Consider the following 23,643-nt stretch of genomic DNA (forward strand, 5'->3'; position numbering starts at 1 on the left):
AAGGCAGACGCTTAACCATCTGAGCCACCCAGGCGCCCTGATGACTGAATGATTATCAAAAAAGAAATCCCATGATTGTAAGGCAATATCTATTTTCCATTAGCCCGTAAATATCTGTACAGCCAGCATTGGAAAATCCAAATGATGGTAGTAAGCTTCTACAGCCTCTTAATCAAGTTCCCCTGTCTCTATTCATTCTTCCCATTTTGCACAGAGCCGAAGGGCTGCTGAGAAGGCTATAGAAACTCAGAGGTAAGGGAACGGACAGAAATCTGCCTATGTGTCCTTTTTTCAACTCTATCCACTTACACTGAGTAACAGCAATGGTTCTTGGGCATTTGCAATGTGCCAGGTTTCTTTTCCCCCCGACTGTTACATTCATTAGCTCATTATAATCCTATAACAATCCCCAGAAACTAGGGGCTACTAACTTAAAAAGACAATTGCATAAAGGGCTGGGCTACTTGTCCAAGTTTACATGTCTAACAAGTGGTATAATTTAAATGTTAATTCAGGCAAACTAACTCCAGAGCTGATTATTAATTTACTTCCTAAAATTTCAAGTTGGTTGGAGGACATAAATCCAGTTGCAATTCAAAGTTTTTATGTGACAGAGTAAATGGAATTATAAATAGCAACTGTGAAAGTTAAGAGGACCTTGAGGGGATTATCTTAGGTGTTGTATATTTAGAACAAGTGAAATCAGATGCAGAAGGGAGACTCAGAATGCCTAATGTAGCACTGATACATAAAATAGGCCTTGAAAGTTGCACAGAGTTCAAATAGCAACACTAGAAGAAAAGAATTCAAACCTGAGAACTGGTAAATATAAAATAATCTGGTTGGTTAAAATCAAGGGGGCACAGATAAAAAGACTGAAAAAGACTCACCTACAGTGAGGAACCTGAATATGGATGAGGAATTACTTTGGTAGGAGATGCTTTAGTTTACTGACAAAGAGAAGTATTCATTCTCATTTATAGTTTAAAAACAATCTTTGGCCACATAAAATGGACTAGAAAAAATACCAGAACTAAAATTAGCTAGCTATTACAACAGATGAGGCATGATGAAATGAGGACTTAAATGGGGAGTAAAAAAGGAATGGCAGAGAGAAAGGGACTATAGGGAATATGTGAACTGCAACAATTAGTAACTTAGGTGCCTTTAGCAACGAATGAACACCTGGGTCAGGGAATTCAAGGAAAAGAGAGAAGGGGCCCACATATACACCAGAGTTCATAAGCTTGGGTGACTGCAGATAGCATTCTCATTAGTCTTAAAACGAAAACAGAAGAGTCAGGAGGAAGCCAGATTTTCCCTTGGGTTAGTGGCAGAGAATGAGCAGAATCTAGAATATAAATGTGGAGTTCTCAGAGCAGACATTCAAGACACAGAAGATAAACGTTGTTCTGAGTTGCTGTTATTTGGGGATGAGGAAAATCCCTAAACCTTGAAGAAGATAAATTCTTTTGAGTCTTACTGTATCTTCCAGATTTTTTTCAAATTCTTCCAGAAATCGAGTCATAGCAGGATCACCTTCAAAATCATTAAAATGATTATTTACCCATAATAACACAATCCGTGTTACCTGTGGAAACATGAAGGAGGGAGCATACAGTTATGAGAGGCATTCTTTCTGCAGAAATATATTCCAAAAGCATGTCCAAGAACTGAGGGGGAATGGAACTTCATGGCTAATCCCTTCACCCCCTATCCCGCATGCAAAAGGTTCATTCTTACAGAGAGGCATGGTTTATTTTGACCTTTTGTTTCCTGGGGGACACAAGCAACAGAGAGCGCCAAGACTGTACCCTCGTGAAAAAACAAAACAAAACAAAAAACCCACCATAAACCTGCATGCTAAGCTGTAAGAAGTACATAGAATGTATACCTCAGACAGTATCCTAAAACGTGAGCTTCTAAGGGGAGGCAATCGTATCAAAAGTGTTTATATAGCCAAGCACATGTTTAACCAAGTCCTAACATAAGCACATCTGAACTTACTTCATTATACTGTGACTTTTCAAAGCTGTAAAGTGATTTGCTTACTTTGCGTCACAGATTAACAGAAAAGTTAATGGAAGCTGAACTGAATCATGCACATAACAATGGAAGTAATTTAAGTTACATATTTTTTAAACTGTGGTAGAATACACATAAAAGCCACCATTTAAAACACTTTAAGGTGTACAGCTCAGTGGCATTTAGCACATTCACAATGGTGTACAACTATCACCACTCCCTAGTTCCAGAACATTTTTATCACCCCAAAAGAAAACCCCATTCCGATTACGGAGCCACCTCACTTTCTGCCCTCTCTCCAAGCAGCCACTAATATGCTTTTCTGTCTCTGTGTATTTTGCCTATGTTGGATATTTCATACAAAATGTGACCTCTCGTGTCTGGCTTCTTTCACTTAGCATTATGTTTTCAAGGTTCATCCATATTGCAGCTTGTACTACTTTTCCCTTTTATGGCTGAGTAACATTTCATTACATGGCTATACCACAGTTTATTACCCATCCACCAGTTTATGGACATTTGGGTGGTCTCTACCTGTTGGCTATTGTCAGTAGTGCTATGAACATCTGTATCTAAGTTTCTGTTTGCATACCTGTTTTCAGTTCTTATGGATAAATACCTAGGAGGAGAACTGTGGGGCTATCTGGTAATTCTAAGTTTTACTTTTTGAAGAAATGCCGAACTGTTTTCCAGAGCAGCTATAATATTTTACATTACTACCAACAATGTATGGGAATTCCATTTTCTCCACATCCATATCTTTGGCAATGCTTGTTACTTCCTTTCCTTTTTAAAAGCCATCCTAGTGGGTGTGAAGGAGAATCTCACTGTGGTTTTGATTTGCACTTCCCTATGAATAATGGTGTTGAACATCTTTTTCATGTGTTTGCTAGCCATTTATATATCTTCTTTGGAAAACAGTCTTGGACAAAAGGCTTGAATAGGTTATTTTCCAAAGAAGATATATAAATGGCTAGCAAACACATTTTTACGTTGTGTTCTCTTTTTGCTGTTGAACTGCAAGGGTTCTTTATACATTCTGGATACTAGACCCTTATCAGATATAAGATTTGCAAATATATTTCTCCCATTCCACTTGTTGTCTTTTCTTTCAATTTAAGGCTTTAATTTTGATGAAGTTTAACTTATCTGTTTTTTGTCCTTTGTTGTTTGTGCTTTGGATAGCATATCTCAAATCCAAGGTCATGGTTTTTCTTAAGTTTTAAAATAAAAGATTTTATTTTTGTAAAAACAGCACATGTCATTGTAAAGATTTAAACAATACATATGAATACAAAAAAGTTTAAGAAGGTCATGATTTTTTAACCTCTTCTTTTAAGAGTTTTATAGTCTTAGCTCCTGTATTTAGGGTCTCTGACTCATTCTGAGTTAATTTTGTATATGGGGTAAGGTGATGGTCCAATTTCATTCTTTTGCATGTGGATATCTAGTTGTCCCTCACTCATATTTTTGCTCATTCTTCAGCATACCTTTATCTCCTCAGGAACTCAAGTAACTACACATAACTCCAAAGGGGGTGGGGAGGCAAGTCTGTAGTTTAAAACACTTTAGTTTCCTAAACAATGGAATTCCAGAGTCCAGGTACATCTAATTATTTCTTTTAAGACTCAGATGATGGACACTGGGGAGGGTATGTGTTGTGGTGAGCGCTGTGTATTGTTTAAGACTGATGAATCACACACCTGTACCCCTGAAACAAATAATACATTATATGTTCATAATTTAAAAAAAGATTTAACTCAGAAAGACATACCAAGCAATTATGACCCTACTTTTATTTTTCTTAAAATAAGTAACTTCCTACCAATTTGCTGAGGTATTGCTACTCTTTCCACTGAATGTACAAACACACTGTGAAATAAGGTAAGATGATTTAAAATAGCAAACGATGTTTAATACAAAAAAAAAAAATACTCAAATGTAGATTTAAAATAAGTCACAACAGAGAGATATTAGGATCTAAAAGACTAATTGTTGTAAAATGATTATGAAGTCTTTAACTCAAAAATCAACATATTTTTATTTGGGGGCTTACAAACAATCTACGCTCCCCTGAAAATAATTTACTTGGTGAATATTCTTTCTAAACTACTAAGTTTTAAGTGTTTTACTGATCTCCTTCAGAAACAAACATTTTGATAAAGTTCAAAAACACTCTTATGCAGCTCTCATGTTTTCTGAGTTTATAGCTATACCACAGACTATTTCAGTTATTAACTTTAAAGACTTATATCCACTTTTTCACATGCTTTTTTCCACAAAAGTAACTAAGTAGAGCTATGTTTTTTAGGTGAAGTAAATTTTGTTATCAAAATAAATATTTATCAACTGTAAAAGGTTGTATGAATAAAATTTATAGGTTAAAATCACTTCCATGCCCTTCATATTTATAAAACCAACCTTATCCCGTAAGTTGTCGATTTTAAACCATTCCAGTAGTTTGATCCCAACATCCAAAGGACTTGGAAGAAATGTCCTGTAAGTTAGTAGGAAATCTTCTATATAAGTTGGGTCCACAATAGAATGTTCTTCTATTAAATGCATAATGAGACGCTCAGGTGTTGCCTAAAAATCCAAGGATAGAAAAGATCATAAAAGAAACAAATAGCCGAGGAAACCACTCTACTGATTACTTGCCTTTGTAGTCACTTTATTACACAATTCGTCAAAGCAGAGTTTCACTGTTAAAATACTTAGCAGTGGGAGAAGGTAGTCTGTACAGGCTGCAATCCACCAGCACCCAGAGGTTGAAAGAGAGAACAGACAGAGGATGAAAATACCCACCAGCATTTACTCAGTTTTAGCGCTTTTAATTGTCATTTTATCCTAGCAGGGCTTTTGAAATTCAGTGATTTACCCCTGTTCTGGCCTTTTTCTACAACTGGGGTGGGGGTGGGGGTGGGAATGACATCTTAAGCCACCAGATGGAGTAAGTCAGAGTTAAACTTAAAAAACAAAACAAAGCAAAACAAAACAAAAACCTTTCCTCTAAATTTAATCATCCTCAAATCTCTTCTACCCCAGGCTATAGGAACAACGTACCAGTTCAAGACAGTGTGTTTTGTTGTTTTTACTTCCTAGAAAAGAAGTTTCTTTTTCTATAGTTTCTCCATGCTAGTTCACCATCTTGAGAGGAACCAGAAGTTCTATATATAGTTTTTCATTAATTCAGTTTTAACTGCTTGCCTGTCTCCAGATTTATAAAAAGGAATGTAAACAACATTTATCTACGGCTCTGCTTTAGGCTTCTGAATCAATGTTAAAATTTATTACCTTTGCAGCCTTTTCAAAAGTGTGTACAGAACAAATGTAAAGATAAACCAGATGTTAAACCAAATATAAAAACCAACTGTTGTACATAACCTCAAATTTCAATTCACCCAAACAATTTCACTGGTGAGAATAACCGTATGGTAAACATACATCAATACTAATAATGTTATCTAAGAATTTACTTAAAAAAAGGTATATAAATCATTTCTCTAGAAGGAAGTCAAAGTAAGGTTTCTCATATAACATATTTAAGGGACAAGGCAACCACAGGTCATTCCTATTCTTCCACCCTCCAAAACAATCTAAGTCAAAGAGTACCAAATTGGGCTTAACTTTCAAAGGCCAATCTTGAGTTGAGGTATTTAAATCTGGTTCTTAGATTTATGTATAGTTAAGTCGGGGAAGGAACTGATCAGTATGTTAAAGAAAGTTTATTATTCTGACTAGCTAAATCACTGGGGCAGGATATCTGTAGACACTAAGCCATATATTCAAAACTATATTTAAAGGTGAGCCCCATAGTCATGCAGAGGCATGTCACCAAGGGGCTCACTAGTACCCAACAAGGTAGGATTCTGGGAGACAGGGTGAGCAGAGTTGGCAGGCAAGGGAGATGACTGGAATGGTGACACTGGCATGATAGAGACTGGTTACAATGAGCAAGTAAGTACATACACAGAGCATAACAAGAGTCACAGCAGGAGAAGGCATTTACAAATATGGAAAGAGAAAGGAGAGGAAAAACTGTGGTATAGCACTGGAACTGGGTATCCTCGTATGAACTCATGATTATTATAAATAGATGGAGACATATACAAAGTTATATATGCATATGCATTAACTGTAAGTATACATTTAATATAAATACACTATATAGTAAATACACATCTTTCCTTGCTGTGTCTGATCAGAGGTTCTAAAAGCAATGACACCTAACTAGGAATGAAAGACTAAGTGCCAAGACCTTGGGTGGTTGCTGTTGGTTTTTTTTAAAGATTTTATTCATTTATTTGAGAGAGTGAGCAAGAGAGCATGAGAGAGAGAGAGAGAGAGAGAGACAGAAAGACAGAAAGACACAGTGGGAGGGGGCAAAGGGAGGGGGAGAAACAAACTGCCCACTGAGCAGGGAGCCTGACTCAGGGCTCGATCCCGGGATCCTGGGATCATGACCTGAGCTGAAAGCAGACGCTTAACCAACTGAGCCACCCAGGCGTCCCTAAAAGATTTTATTTTTATGTAATCTCTCCACCCAATTGAGGCTCAAACCCACAACCCTAAGATCAAGAGTCACATGCTCCACCAACTCAGCCAGCCAGGCTCCCCAAAGATCTTAGTTTTTAAATGCTATTCTCCATTAGGAGGATCTAGGGCACGCTGGAGAAAGGGCTGATTCCAAAGCTGGAACAGGAAAAGCACAAGATGAGCCTGAACATCTTGTTTTGCCAGATAATAGGAAAGCTCTCAAAACATGATGGGGACATGTCAAAAGGATATAGGAGTCAGCCTTATGAAAGTCCCATTGGCCAAATCTGGGACAACCTGACCACTGGAACAACAATGATGGTGAGAGAGTACAACACACAAATCCATGCCAGAATAACTGAGTTGATGGGGGAAAAGATAATTTTCATCCTTAGAGAAAAAGATAACAAATGTAAAAAAAAAGGGGGGGAATTCATTTTAGGCAGGAGTCAATGGAAGAGTGGAGGACAGAAGTTAGCAGGATTTACTGACACTATGTCAAAACATCTCTCCTCCAAACACTTAACAATTACAAAGGGTATAATGGTGACTTGACAGTGAACGAATGTGACAGACATCAACATGACCAGACGATTAAGGTAGATTTCACCACTGGTGGGACAGGTTGACATTACATGCTCCCTGATATGATGCACAGAGAAGAATAGGACATCATTTCTGTGGAATTCCTGCCAGAAAAGCATGACTTGTGTCTGCTCATGAGGAAACATTGGAAAGATCCACACTGAGGATGACACTACAGAATAAAAGGTGTGTATTCTTTATAACTGCTGAGAATATGAACTGTTCCTGGGTGAGATGCTGGATGAGAAAGGACAAAGCCATTGCTGGGATAGTCGGTGAAAATCTAAATAGGGTCTGTGGGCTGAATGGTTGTACTGTATCAATTTTTATTTCCCAACTTGAAGGGTTCCATGGTGTTGGAGAGTGTTGTTTTTAGGAAATACACAATGGAATATTCAGGTGTGATGCATCAGGCTTCCAGATTGTTCTCAAATGACTCAGAGAAAGATTGCTGACAATGGAGAAAACACAGTGAAATGCTAACGAGCAGTTAGGGATTCTGAGTGAGGGAGCTCAATACTGTTCTTGCAACTATTATCTAAGGTTGTAATTATTTAAAGAATTAAAAAAAACATGAACCCCCATAAAAAGATAGTCTATGGCAATCCACCCATATGTTCATCTTTTCTACATATAAAGCTTATATTTATCAGTTTAGGAAAAGAAAAAGTGTTGCAGAATAGCCTGACTCCTGAGGAAAAATGAATCTGACATCAGTCCTTCACATTATTTAATAAGTTCATGCATTTGTAGTGAATAATAACACATTTACTTATTTTGCAACCAAGACTAGGCTGAAAAGAGAAATGGTTATACGTTTTTATTTCCTCTATTTCAACTATAATTCCTCTATTTTACAATCTAGAGATCTTCCAAGAGACAGGGTATTGGGGGAGGGAGAGGAGGGAGACAAGGGGGCAAGTGGACAAAGGGTAGGGGAGAGGGAGCTACAGAAAAGAGTATGGGGTTTAATATTCAGACTCTACAATGTGCTAAGGCTTTTGATTTATTCATTTAGTCCTAATAAAGCCCTGTTATATCATTTTCAGATAAGAAAACTGAGGTTCAGAGAAGATAATGCCTATTTCAATGCCATAAATATCCAGTAAGCACTATGCATCTTCATCTATCACTTTCACACTTTTGTGATTAGTCCTTTCTTTTTTTTTTTTTAAAGATTTTAATTTATCTATTTGACAGAGAGGGACAGAGAGAGAGGGAACACAAGCAGGGGGAGTGGGAGAGGGAGAAGCAAACTTCCCGCACAGCACGGAGCCTGATGTGGGGCTCCTGGGATCATGACCTGAGCCGAAGGCAGACGCTTAACAACTGAGCCACCCAGACACCCCTAGTCCTTTCATTTTCTGTTCTGTTTCTAAATACTGCTGTTTGGTTTTTTTTTTAAGTTCCAAAAGTTTTTATTTAAATTCCGGTTAGTTAACATACAGTGTAATGTTAGTTTCAGGTGTACAATTCAGTGATTCATCACTTACATACAACACCCAGTGCTCATTGCAACAAATGTCCTCCTTAATACCCATCACCTATTTAACCCATCTCTCCAATGACCTCCCCATGCAGCAACCCTCAGTTTGTTCTCTACAGTTAAGAGTCTGTTTCTTGGTTTGCCTTCCCACCCCCTAATGTCCATTAGTTTTCTTCCTTAAATTCACATAGGAGTGAAATCATATGATATTTCTTTCTCTGGCTTACTGCTGTGTTCAATGAAATTAACTCCCATTGTCAATGGATCATAAAATGAATTTGGAAAGGAAAACTTTGACCAGTGTATTCTAAAATAATATCCTACCCATACTGATAATAAATGGCAATGTCATGCTTATTAAAATGTGTAAAAACCAACGTAGAAAAAAGCAAAAGAACCAACACATTCTAAAGTTAGTGAATTATCTTGCACTGCACAAGAAGTGGTTCAAAGCCTTATGAACAAGAAAGCTTTATTCTATCAGTGACTAGAATAATAAATAAAAACACCCACCTTGATTACAATGTGTCCTTTCCTGGTTCCACTCCGATCTAGTTCACGGTGCTCATGCACCATAACAATTTCTCCCTCTTCCTCAACTTTATGGGTATTTTTCTCCACATGATTTAAAATTCTCCAATAATCCTGCTGGGCTATGCAGACAAACTGTCCGAGAATAACATGGGGACAGTTAATGAACCTGTAGTACATAAATATATCACTATGCACCAAGGCAGAGCACAAAGCTAAGAAATCGAGTGGCATCAGTTCTTTTTTATTCAATCCCTTTAACCCTTCACAAAAATCAAGGTGAAATAAATAATTCATGTACAAAGAGACCAAAGAGGTTAAATCCTTTTGAATTCTGCTCTAAAAGGAGAAGTGAACATCTACTTCTCTCAAAACTGACACTAGGCAAAGAAAACATGAAGCAGGATTAAGTTAGAAACAACTCAGAAGTTCCTATTTCTTTCCTTTATTTAAAAAAAAAAAAGGACTAAACTGGCTAGCTATTACCCAATAGAGATTTAACAAACCAACATTTCGTATAATCTCTTCTAAAAATTTATACTTTGTTCAATTCCACAAATGTTTGAGTCAGACACAAAATCTAGTTTCCTTTTATTAACTGTGAGCTTCTGAAAACTCCCAATTCTCAAATCAAGTTATTTTATTTTGAGGAAGAAAAAACAGTCTCGGCCATTTTAAATCAACAAATGAGAATACAAGAGCAAAGAGATAAACTTACCTGACAATCATCTACTTTAGTCCTAACAACTCCATGCATGTATTGCTTATCCAGAGTGGGAGTAATTCCAAAACTATTTCCCATAAAGAGATTTTCAACTTTTCCATCTGGATGAGTGATTTCTACAGTGCCGTTTAAAATAACATACCATGAGTCAAGCTACAGAGAAAAAGACAGGTTTTAAGAATCTTTTTAAAAAGATAGTTATACGTTAACTTGAAAAATAATCAACACATATAACTTGTATATTTTTAAAAAGAAAAAGATCTGGTTATATTACTTTATACTGTCAGAAATCATCCTATGCCTGTCTATGCAAACTAATAAAGCTTATTTTACTCTTTCCTCTTTTAGTCACCAAATGACATCAGGGGGACCTTCATAATTTACCAAATACTCGGAGAAAAATGATGGTAATGGTTAAAACCATAAGCTCCTGAAATCTGTATTCAGATCCTGCCACTAACTGGGTGACTGACTCTGGGCAAGTTATTTAACCTCTCCATGCCCCCGTTTCCTGATTTCTAAGTGGGCTTAACAAGAGTACCTATCATAGGACCTTTGTCTTAATGAAATGAGTTTATACATACTAAGCTACATACACACTAAGTGCTTAGAACAGTGCCTAGGGCATGGCCAGCGCTCAAAAGAAAAAAAAAGATAGCCAGCAATTAATTCAGAAAGATAACTAAAACCCTGAATTTTAAGGCATAGTTGACAAAATACTGAAAACTTCTCTTAAGAAAATACTGCCTTCATTTATATAGCAACATATGATGCTCCTAGAAGTTAACTCGATATGTATCAGTGAAAGACCACTTATTCTCCTTTAGTATACCTCTTAGCAGCCTACACTTTCAACAGTTTAAAGGTGATTCAAGGGAAATCTGGATTATCAGTTCTCAAGGAGAATCAGTAGCAAAAAATTTTTTTCAAAAGCATGTTTTTGGGTTATTTCAAATGTGAAATTCACTCACTGTGCAATTTGTGGATAACATAATTTACTTGAGAACAAGAACTGTGTCTAGTTTTTCCACCACTACACTGTGTCTAGAACAGTACCCAGCACAAAGTAGGCACACAACAAATTTTTGCTGACAGAACTGTGGAAAATTAAGAGAATACAAAAATTTGTGGAAAAGTTCTTCAAAATTCCACTTTTTACATAGATGTTGTTAGAAGTTTAGTTTCTCTATGTTTATATTACTTTATACTGTTGAAATAGATTAGACTGTCTTGCCTTTTAAGAAAATTTAATACTAAATTCATTTGTTCATGAAACTTTTTTTTTTTTTTTTGAAGATTTTACTGATGTATTTGACAGAGCGAGACACAGTGAGAGCAGGAACACAAGCAGGGGGAGTGGGAGAGGGAGAAGCAGGCTTCCCACTGAGCAGGGGCCGATGCAGGGCTCGATCCCAGGACCCCGGGATCAGGACCTGAGCCGAAGGCAGATGCTTAACGACTGAGCCAACCAGGCGCACCCCCCCCCTTTTTTTTTTTTTAAAGATTTTACTTATTTGACAGAGACACAGGGAGAGAGGGAGAAACTTCTTTTCTTGAGTCTATCCTGCCAGATGTTTAGGATATGGGAAAAAACATGTAAATAAAGCTAGAGATAAGGCCCCTGCCTTCAGAGAGATTCCATCAAATTTTAAAATACTTGAATACCTACATATTACATTGGCAGGCATATAATAATTACTTAACCACTGATTACTGAATTACATTTTAGTCATCTCCAATAAATATAAATATGCTGCAATGAACATCTTTTGGCATAACTCTGAGTTTTATATTATGTACTGAACAAAGACTCATAATGAGTGAAATAGGATAGACTGTTAATTCTTCAAGGCCCATGTTAAAAATTTCTAAATGACTTTCCAGAAATGCTGTTTATATTCCAGCTAGCAGTGTATGACAATTTTCATTGACTGATATGTCAGCATTTTTATCAGTTTGATAAGAAAAACTGAAGTAATTCCTAACAGCAGTAATTCCTCTGCATCCTCCCTTCACCTACCCAAGGTTACCAGCCAAACATTTCTAAACATAGAACTGCCACCACATAAATGCCTCAAATGACAGCAATTCACCAGGAGGCATAGATATCAATACTTTTTACTTTTTTTTTTTAATGTATAACATAGAAAATGGATAAGGAGAGTAAATAAATATTTTAAATAATGACATAAATATACAAATAGATTAAGAATTTTTTTAAAGTATTACAACTTGAGAAGTAAAAACAAATTTGGTTCAATGAATGTTATTTATTGAACATTTATTCTATGCTAGGTTCACTGCTGGGAAATAAAAATTAAGACAAAGCAAAGCCAAAACAAAAATAAAAACTTGTTATTTTTAGAAATTATAACAAACCCAAACTCAGCAGTCATGTAAAAAATCGTATAAATTTCAAAAGTCAAGATTTACATAAGTTTATGGAAATTAAATCATTCTAAAAATTAGCTCCCACACTAAATAATATGCAACATTTATTTGCTAGCCTACCTCTTGCCCATCTTCAAGAATAATAGCTCCAGCCTGCTCTACCACTTCAAAAATCATCACTGAGCAGAGTTCTCTCCTTACAGACATGGTCATGTTTGCAAAAGCAGGGAGCTGGTGCATAAACTCCAGTAATTGTTCTAGTAAAAAAAAAAAAAAAGAAGAAAGAAAGAAATTTTGGTATAGACACCATCAAAGACTATACTTTAAAGATCCAATAAAATCTAGAATTGAATACCCAATTTTCTAATCAACTTATGAATTTATCTGTTAACATTGAGCAACCAAGGTATGAGATGACTGTTGGTTAAAAAAAAAAATCAATGATTTAACAGATATTTCAGAATCACACAAAAAAATAGGCATATTGGAAGATACCCAGAATTCACAACCTCCAGAGAGAACCAGAAACCCATCTCCTAGCCTGAGATGTCACTCCATGGTAGTTAAGTTAGTGATATCCTTCCATCTAACAGATTAGCAAAAAAGTCTTTTTTCTAGTTCTTATCAGGATAGAGTTAAAAAAAACCCAGTTATTAATAAATGTCAACAATTAAGCAATGAAGGATAACAAATTTGAATTCTAGTTCCAAACCGCTGAAGCAACTGCAAGGTAACTCTCTTTATAACCAACAAATGTTTATGAGTGCCTGCCTTAGGGCAACATTACTGGTACAGATACATGAGTAATAAGATAAATATAAGGGAGAAACACATATACAAGCAGTCAGCTAAGGGATGAAAAAGAATTAACTATAAGGTGCTATTTATCCAGATAATTGGGAGATAATTGTATTTCAATTCTTAAAAAACTGTGAAAAGAGCACCGTATACAATTCTTTATCATTAAAAATGTACTTTCAATTTCTGTCCAGGTACTATTCATAACATGGGTCTAAACTGCAAGTTAATTAACGATATTATGTCGTTAGAATGGCAAGGAATGTTCAAATGTACTGATTTTTACTCACACAGATTATGATTTTTAGTAGTAGCATCTTCTGATTTGAATGACAGCAATATGGCTATTATAAAAGGGAAACCTAGGATAAAATCTTAATTGAATCCTATCAGTATATAATGACACTAAGTAATCTTTGTTCTTAAAGAAAACATTAGCATCTTTAGTATTATTCAACCTCCCAAAGTAATTAGTTCGTAAGAAATTAAAGGAAAACTCATAAACTTTTATCCAAAAATTATATACATTTTTTTTCACGCTAGACAAGTAAAAAGATGACTTCTGATAATGTGAAAAAAAAAATTTTTTTTTTTTTAAAGATTTTATTTTATTTGACAGAGAGAGAGAGAGCACAAGTAAGCAGAGAGGCAGGCAGAGAGGGAGAAGCAGGCTCTCTGCTGAGCAGGGAGCCTGATGCGGGGCTTGATCCCAGGACCCCAGGATCATGACCTGAGCCGAAGGCAGCCGCTTAACCGACTGAGCCACCCAGGCGCCCCTAACATGAAAAATTTTTAAAAAGCTAGACATCAGACACTGTTGTACTGTATCTTAAATACCTTATGGTCATGAAGAGGGAAATTACTTTAATGCAGTCAAGTTTTTGTTTTATAATTGGGAGCAGCCAGGATATGAGGGCTATCTGCTTGTGACATATATCACCCCAGTAACCGCCAGCGTTGATTCAGATGACCTGCCTGGCTAGGCAGGTGTCCCCCTCCTCCCTGACTGTTCCGTGTGCAGCCCTCTGCAAGCTGTGCGCTCAGTTCAAGAGGATGAACTTCCCCGATAAAGGATGACTGCTATTTGGCCAATGGTATACCACTAGCTATACTCCCCTGCTGTATCTTCCAAACGAACTCTCAAATTGGGGCAGCCGGCCTCCAAGATGGCTCCAAAGCTCTTATTATTCATGATCTTATGCAGTGCCCTCCCCCGTTACTCTGTGTGACACTCCTGAGGCGAAATCATAAAAGATAATGTGGCATCTGCCTTACTCTCCCTTGGATTACCTGACTTGGGGGAAACCAATTGCTACACTGTGAGGATATTTAAGAGCCTATGGAGAGGCCCACACGGCAGGAACTGAGGTCTTGTACTAAAAGCCATGTGAGTAGCCACACTGGAAGTATATCCTCTAGCTCAGCCCAGTGAAGCCTCAGTTAACTGTAACCCCTGCTGACATCCTGACTACAACTTCATGAGAAACTGAGCCAGAACCACTCAGCTAGGCTGCTTAGGAATTCCTGACCCACAAAAGCTATGAGAAAATAAACATGTTATTTTATGCTACTAAGCTTCAGGTATTTTGTTATGCAGCAAGAAGTTAACTATATATAAATTAAACTATAAAATTCTTATTGTGAACAGATGTATTTCTTACCAATGTCATCATCAGTTTTGTCTGCAGGTTCTTTCTCGAGACATTCTCGAACAAGATCTCGCCCCTGTAGTGGATCTGTTCGATCAATCTCTTCATCTTCCTCTTCTTCATCTTCAGAATCAACGGGTCCTTCTGGAAGACGTGTTAAATCTACATCTCCTACCTCACTTTCCGTAGCCTACAGAAAGAAATCTTGATTGATTATGTTATAAAAATTGTATGTCACAGCCTGAATTAATCAAAACTACTTCTCCCTAACACTATAAAGAATCAGGCAATACTGTGTTATATCAAAAGCAGAAAATACTTATTTATAAAAGGCTTCTCTCTGCCCAAAAAGACAGGCTCATGGTGATATCCAGATGATAAATCTGAGCCAGTAAGTTTATAAAATGGTCAAGAGATGTAAACACCTGGATTAATACCTGTTTTCCAAATAACGTGTATTCCTTAGAAGTATAACAGTTCCTAAAACATAAAGTGCAGGAAAGAGACAGTTTACCAACAATCATTTTATGAGTATCTATTAGTCTCTGCTGGGTGTTGCAAATAAGATAGTCTTTCACCAAAAGATTTAGAATCCAGTAAGGTAGGCAACCATGATTGTATTAGAAAGAAGAGCTGAGATTATCGCAACCAATGTTTAAAATAAGCTTACACTTCAACCTCAACTTTGGAAATATATTGGTCTCAGATATTTATAAAGAAACTAGCAGATTTCTTGGTAACTGTAAATTTAAATATCAATCATAGTCAATTTAAAAATCATCATAGAAAATAATGAAATAATAAATAATTGGGACATACTGAAGCAAGCTACAAGGTGCCAGAGGACTAGACAGACAAGACAGGGGCACAAACTTGCAAACAACCAGGTTCCTTAAGGCCAAAACTGCCTCTACTTTCTTGCTACAGAACTTTAGAGTTTAAGTGGAACCACTTCTGAATATATATCCTTGGAACCACAAACTTGCTAGCAGGTTATTATTACTTTTTAAAAAAGTTTTAATTTAAATGTATACATGCTAAAATGACTTTCAAAAACCTCATTTATTTACACACACGGATTTTAATCCAAGAAACTAGTGTTAAAAACACTTAATTTTTCAGAATATAAAAGCTCACCCCAAAGTAGCCTTCTTCCACTTTATCAAAATTTAAGGATAATCTACTTTATAAATTTGGGTTCTTAAACCACTGTCTTCATCACGATTTCAGGTTTTCATCCCATGACCCAGACTATTTCGACATAGTCTCCAAACCTTTTAGATTATATCTGGTAAAAAGATGGTTCACAGCAAAAATAAGCAAGATTCAACTCAGTTATGTGGACAACAGGCAAGGCTTACTGTCATCTGTGTGAGAAGTGAAGACGAGGAAAATTCTTTAGGGAAAAGGGAAATCATGGGTAGGAATTGTGAGAAGGGTACGAAAGGAACTGTTTTAGAGATCTTTTAAGGACACCTGCAAAGGAAAGAATGTAATCTATCCTTACAAATGTCTTCTTTAACTGTACTTTTGTCAAAGTACAATAAAAAGGATGAATAATATCACATTAAACTATTAAAATGTTAAAAGTATTTAAGAAAGATAAGGTGGCAAAATAAGAATTAAAAATAGTAAAGAAAGAGCAGTCAAAAACATGCTAGGAAATTAAAAAGGATTTTGTAATTTAAAAATAAGTAAATAAAATGAGCTATGTAGAATCCAAGGTCTAATTTCTTGACTGAGCAAAGCCAAGTCAGGTCTTTTAAAGTGAAGGAAGATATGATGACCATCAGGACTAGAAGTCATCGCATGGTATTTCTGAGGATGCAGTTTATTGGCAGAGTTTAATTCTCTAATAACTAGATGAGAATTTTTTTAAAAATGTAGTATTCACAATGTCCAGCATACAATAAAAACTTACTAGATAGATGAAGGAGGGAAATGTGATACATAACCAGGAGAAAAATCAATCAGTATAAAGAGACCCAGGAATGACAGACAGGAATGAAAGAAACATAAGCAGAGTGAAAATGGGAAATCTAAGTACAGAAATGTAAACTGTAAGAGTAAACCTGAAGAAGGGCAATAAAAACTACCCCAAACTGAAGCAAGGAAATAAGGCCATAAAGAAATTTAAGAAGAGTCTGAGAGACTAATAAGATAACATCAACGGTTGTTACCAAAAAAATGTAGATCAATAGATATGTCACATTTGTAAAGACAGGGTACAGAGAAGATCAGCCCTGGTCTTTCAACTACTTTATCCTAGCACGTGGATTACAGGAGACCCTCAAGAAGATTATAATAAATTAAGTTCGGGGTCGGGGCGGGGGGAGGTATTTTTGGTGAAACAGCTAATAAGGCAAGTTCATTAAACTTGTGTTTTTCCTTTCCTGCAGTATAATGTATGTCTGTGTTTATGTGTAAATATAATTTGGTGAGGCAGACAGTCTGAGATGATTTTTCTGATCACTTTGCCTTCCCCAAATGAACCACCAGAGGATATCCTTTTCCTGTTTGCATCTAGATAAAGAATGAGGGGAACTACAGGTTGGAATGAAAAGTCATACAAACTTACAAAAATCACATTTTCAAGTTTAGAGCCAATATTAAGCCTAATATTAACCTTAAACTTTCAGTGCTTCTCTTTTTTGCATTCCCATTTTGAGTACTTCATTCAGCCTTTTACATGTACCACTTAGGCTTTATGTTTCCTCTTTATCTCTTCTGCCAGAGCAAGAACGCTGTAAAATTAATCCTTCACAGTAATGCTATCCAGAATAGCCCATTCCATATTCTCTACAACAGGTCAGGCAGTTCAAGTAAAGCCTCCTTTGCCCTGGATATAATCAAGCTTTAATTACTAGGAACAATATTGGTTTCTACTAAATGTAACTCAACTGAAAAAAAAATTCTAGGTTACTTCCTAAGTGCCAACACTGTGCTATCTCAGCATGGAATACACAAGAAACATCCTGCCTGCACAAATTTTCCACTCATGATCCACAGAAAAACTGCTGTCGGTTTCCAAGACATGAGAGACGATATGAAAATGTCATCAAGGTGAAACTGCAGATAGAAGAGCATAACTAAAACACAGGGCTAGGACGAAGCAAACATGTTCAGGGAATAAAACATGTATTTTGTCATGGACCAGAATCCAGAATGTTCAAGTGGGGTAAGTGGAACAGAAAGCCAGATTTGCAGATTGTGGTTAGAAGTGGAAGGCTTAGAATGTGACTACAAATAAATGAAGAGTATAAGTTAGATAACGGTGAAGCTCTGAAACTTAAAATATATGAGTCAAGTCACACGATTCTCATAATTTATCTCACGTGGGAGTTTAAAAAATGGGAGTAGGAGCACCTGGGTGGCTCAGTCCTTAAGCGACTGACTCTTGATTTCGACTCAGGTCATCATCTCAGGGTCGTGAAATCCAGCCGCACGTTAAAATGGGAGTAGTCAAAGATAAGTGAAATTTTTGACTAGCACACAGATACTTTTGACAGAAATATGAAAGTACAAGTATGGCATATTAAAGCATGGTATGGCAAAGCTAGCTGAGATGTCAAATGAACATCCTAGTGGAAATGTGGCACCGGTTTTAGAGAGACTGACAGTAGAGCTATGAATTAAGGACTCATGCTGCCATAGAGATAGTAACTGAAGCACTGGGATTTTTAGCACCATGTTTTACTTCCCACACAGAAACTAAAAAAGATGGATGGGGGATGAATGTATGCCTCAGGTTTCTAAAAAACAAGTTAATGAAAAGACAAATGCTTTATTTCACAATATTCCAGCTCTTGCTGGTATTCAGTCTGTTTACAGACTGAAATAAATAGAAAAAGCAGTCAGAAAGAAGCACTCCTTATTTATCTCATGTACTCTTTGAGGATACATAAAATATTTGATCCAAGAACAATCTAACATCTTAATGCATAAATTTAGCTAAATTTTAAGCTAATCTGATCAGAAACATATTCATACCAAAAGATTACTTGCATTTTACCCAGACTGTGGTAAATGCTTTTTTTTTTGAAGTTTCCTTGAGAGCCAAGGACTTTTATTTTTAAACATGAACACTCTCAAGAAGGAAATGCATAGGAGCACAGCCACACATTTGGCCATATAAAATGGTGTCAACAATTTTCTTGTTAAGAACTGCTGTTCGACTCTCTTCTCTCTTCCCCTCAAACCACCAAATTAAAAATAATTTCATTATTTCACAGGGCTTTACTTATACTGTTAGAAGCCATGGCTGGATTAGGTGTTCGCTTTTAAAATCTATGCAGTACCAAAATTTGGATGATCAAACTACCTCAACTGTCACTGGCCAAGGTATATACACACAGGCCAATGTCCACCTGTAACAAACGGGTGTATTCATAGCTTGAGTAAGTACTCCAAAGGAGGCCAGAGGTCAAGAGAAAGACCAAGGTCCAGTATTGCTATTCCTCTTCCCTCTGTTTTAGTCTGAGGATCTGACTGGATAGACACACACAATTTGGTTGGTGTTATTTACCTTATCTATTTTTTTTTTTTAAGATTTTTCATTTATTTATTTGAGAGAGAGAGAGAGTACAAGCAGGGGGCGTTGCAGAAGGAGAGGGAGAAGCCAGCTCTCCACTGAGCAGGGAGCCTGACGCAGGGCTCCATCCCAGGACCCTGAGAACATGACCTGAGCCCAAGGCAGACGCTTAACCGACTGAGCCATGCAGGCACCCCTTTATCTGTGTTTTAATTGTAAGTCTAGATACTCTGCTTTTGGGGGGATATATTTTATCAATTTATTTTTATTCTGTTCTTATTCCTTAATCTAGTAATTTTAACTTTAATCTTTTCCCACAATTTTATTCAACTTTATTTTTAACAGTACACTCTATTTACATCCTCCTTAAAATATGTTAAATATAGAAATACTACTGTGCACTGAGAAAAAAATAAGGAAAGCTTAGCTAACGTAATAAAAACTACCCACAAACCTACCACTAATTGAAAACATTATTATGATTTGGTCCCCTTTAATTCACGTTTACATTCCTTGTATACATGTATAAAATATATGTAATTATGTATGTAAGTGTATTTATTTAAGATACTGGTTTCTTCTGTTTCTAACTCTGTTCCTTTTTAACATAAACTGTTTCTATCCATTGGCTATTTACCTAAACTTAACGGAAGCCCAGGTTTGAGGATTTTTACCTTCTTTGGCCACTCTTAAGATTTATCTTACCTTTTTGCATATTTGACTTTAATATTATAATTATCTCCTTTAAATTTCTGAATTCCTGTTTTGGTTCTGGATTTAATTATTTAGTCCTCCTAAATTAATTAAAACCTTTTATTTTATTGATTACTTTTTAAGTTTAATTGCACCATGTTTTAAAGTATATGCCTCCCAAAATACCCCCTAAAAAAAAAAAAACCCAAATTGCATGCCTCAATTTATGCGACCTTCTGGAAAATGCAAAACTGTAAAGGCAGAAAACAGATTAGAGGTTGCCAGGGCCTGAGGATCAGAAGATACTGACTACAAGGGGGCACAGAGTACTTTCTGAGGCGATGGAAACGTTCTGTCTTCATGGAGGCTATACTACTGAGGATGAATTTATTCTATGTATATTATACTTCAGTGAACATCAAACATATAAACACAAACACAACTAATGATGTAGGAAAAAGAATGAATATGACTTGGTACTGGAAGTTATGCTCAAGGGAGAAGAGCCAATGATAACTTTCAGGTTTCTGGGATATGACATGTAGCCTTCTTTACTTTGTAATGGAGGCAGTCCTGTAACATGCAGGACAGCTGGCAAGCTTACTTGTCCACAGTTTAGCCAATGTTAAAATGACACTTTTAAAAGGTAGAATGAGCTGTACAAAGTGCTAGTGAGGAAAGAAAACATACAGAAGGTTGGAGCAGGGCAGTTACATACAAGGCCATAATTCTACAGCAGAAGACCTCCAACTACCAGTAGGCGTGCTCCAGCCTCAGCCTCAGGTGGACAAACCAGTAGGTAGACATCCTGTAGATCTTACATGAGTGCAAGGCTTCAGAAGCTCCTCCAGGATCTTGCCAAAGATACAGGACCCTGCCGTGTACAGCCCATCTTCTAGTGCAGAGTAAAGCACTGGCCTTTCCAAGTGACCCTGATCTCAATCTGTGCACTAACCTTTTGTCCTTTCTCTTACAACCATCTCAGGCTGTTCCTTGCTCCAAAAAGGTGGTAACATCTGGTTTAGAAATGGATATACTAGCAAGATGAGGTACCTAGAGCTTAACAACACCACATCTCTGCTGTATGATTTCTCGGAACAAGGTCTAGACATTCCCACTTAGCCTATGAGAAATTTATAGCCATATCCCTGAACTTCATTAATCCAGGATCAATCTTCTCTAGGAAAAACAAAGAATCCAGAGGAGCTACAGCTCTACTTTGACTTTTAGGTGCGCAAAAACCCTTTTTCTTCCACATGACAATTCCTTTGGGGAGGGGTCGAATACTTGGAATGCAACACTCGGAGAGGCTCTGCACTTTTAAAAGTCACTGCACTTTTTAAGTGTATTTTTAAAAAATTACTTGTTCTGTCTCCTACAAAATGGTAAGGAGGAAGAATTCCTTGTTCTGTCTACTATAAAATGCTAAACGGGGAGATGTAGATGGCCGCAGCAATGACCTTTGTGGAGAAAAGCTATGCATAATCGAAAAATGGAGGTTTTTTTCCATTTTGTCTTTGCCTACAAACTTTCCTTGAGAGAAATGCTGATTCTCCTAAAATATCTGAAAACTCAGTAGACCCACAGTCTAAAATGTTTTCCTCGAGCAACAGTAACTCCATTTCAAAAGATGAGTAATACATAGTAGCCACTCGCCATATGTGACTACTGGTCACTGGAACTGTGGCTGGTCTGAACAGAGATGTACAGTAAGGTTATACTGAATTCTGGCTTTGGGAGACTCCCACATCTCCATACTGTGCATGCACCCTCACACCCCTCTGCCTGGCACCTTGGGGCCAGGGCCACAGCCTGGGCTGGCAGACCCTCGCCATTCCATCTCGTGCCCTGCTTGGTCTGTTGCAGAGTCGCCAAAGCTGGCAGTAGGAAGGCTGCAGTCCAAGTAGCTCTGGAAAGTCGGTTGTGGACTCAGGTCATTGGGCAATTCCACCACCTCAAGGATCGGCTCAAAACCAAGCTCCGAAGAGGATCTCAGCTCCTCCATGGCACTGATCCACGATTCAGTCTGCCCAGTCACCATGGAACCACCAGCCACAACAAACCCAAGAGAACCCCTCAACATTCCACCTGGAACTCCACTAGCAACTGGCAGCCTAGGAAGGTAGGTAGGCTTTCTGCATGTTGGAGCAAGCCTTTCTCTCCCTAATAAATAAAATCTTTAAAAAAAAAATCAGCTAGTAAATTAACTGTGATATTAATTTTTACAGGTACATGTTTGCTTTAAATTTATATTAAAATAATTTTTTATACTGTCTTTGGAAGCCAGAATTTTTAAAATTTAACTCATGATTTTAAACTGTGATTATGTGCTCAAATGATAATATTTGGATATATTATGCTAAATAAAATACATTATTCAAATTAATTTCACCGGTTTCCTTTTACTTATAAAATTTAATAGACCCCTTACAATAAAAAGCAACTCTATAACTATCTAGAATTTAAATAAAAACTTAATTTTCTTCAAGACTACTTATAGAACACTTAGTCTATTATTATAAAAATCAACCTTTTTGTAAGTTTAAGTTGTTTCACGAACTGTTTTTTTTTTTTTTTCCAAGAACTGTTTTTTAACACAGCAAGCATTATATATAATGAATTCCCCTGGATTAAACTCATTAAAAAGAACACTATATTCATACACTCCTGAACCATATTTAATCACTCTCAAAAGATCACTTAAGTTTGCAAATTTAAACAATAAATAAAGTGTATTTTCCCAAAGACATTCTGCCTGAATTTTATACCCTTAAATTAAAAGATACATGACCACCTAAAGCACAAGCATGGGTAACCTGGCAGACTAACAAAGCCACAGGCACAGCACACAAACTCCTAAGATATTACCTGATAGATATCAGATAAACTGCTGCTCCCAGAGTCACTGGCGATGCTACAACCAGACTGACTAGAAGACACATGAGTCACCTGTGGATGAGGGTTGTCTGTGATGTGCATCTTGGTAAGATCGGCCGGAAGCTGAAGAAGAAAAATAATTTAAGATATTCTAAACATCAAACATTACCTTTATAAGCGTTGTTGAGGAAGGTATAGAATTACTGAACCACTATATTGTACACCTGAAACATAACACTGTATATGAACTACACCGGAATTAAAATACTTAAAAATTTTTTTAAATAAAAAAATAAGTTCTTGACATATAACTTCTGTAACAAATATTTGTTTTATGTACATTACTGTGCAACCTCATTTCTAACCTAAATTTTCCACTTTTAAGAAAAATCTTAGGAAATAAGAACCAAATTAGTACTCTGACACTGTTAGTCAAGCCTAGAGTGGAATCCCACTGTGTAGATTTCAGAAGACATTACCATCGGTAATGGTATTTCAGAGGAAACACATGGTCCCTCTTTTTCTCCAAATAAAACTAACAGCTATTGCTACCTTCAAGTGTTCAGAATGCATTACTTACACACACACACACACACACACACACACACACACACACACACACACAAAACACAAAATGGTCATTGATATGAAAAAAAGAAGAGCAATATCTTGTGTTAAAGTACAGCATCTGGTAGCAAGACTTAGGAAAAAAAACAGTTGATTGCATTCCACATTTCAAAAATTTTGTAGACCTCTTTTCACATAACATTGTAGTAGTTTGTAAACCACTAAAAAATTTGTTAGTAATTATGATGAT

At 36.6% G+C, this 23,643-nt stretch overlaps 1 protein-coding gene across 15 annotated transcripts in view; it reads right to left on the reverse strand.

Moving 5' to 3' along the window:
* Positions 1–23,643, reverse strand: part of RAPGEF6 (Rap guanine nucleotide exchange factor 6) — a 197,088-nt gene that overhangs the window by 73,929 nt on the left and 99,516 nt on the right. For 13 of the 15 annotated variants that reach the window (XM_035727570.1, XM_035727566.1, XM_035727571.1 and 10 more), the window contains 7 exons: positions 22,818–22,949; positions 14,738–14,915; positions 12,399–12,535; positions 9,882–10,040; positions 9,146–9,298; positions 4,447–4,611; positions 1,484–1,591 (listed from right to left, as the gene is read on the reverse strand). In XM_035727570.1, the coding sequence (XP_035583463.1) occupies positions 1,484–1,591; positions 4,447–4,611; positions 9,146–9,298; positions 9,882–10,040; positions 12,399–12,535; positions 14,738–14,915; positions 22,818–22,949 (1,032 nt within the window). The remainder of the gene's footprint in view (positions 1–1,483; positions 1,592–4,446; positions 4,612–9,145; positions 9,299–9,881; positions 10,041–12,398; positions 12,536–14,737; positions 14,916–22,817; positions 22,950–23,643) is intronic. The other 2 variants (XM_035727575.1, XM_027604861.2) reach the window with 1 other exon arrangement.

Source organism: Zalophus californianus, chromosome 5 (genome assembly GCF_009762305.2).
Source record: "Zalophus californianus isolate mZalCal1 chromosome 5, mZalCal1.pri.v2, whole genome shotgun sequence".
In the NCBI taxonomy this organism is placed as follows: Eukaryota; Metazoa; Chordata; class Mammalia; order Carnivora; family Otariidae; genus Zalophus; species Zalophus californianus.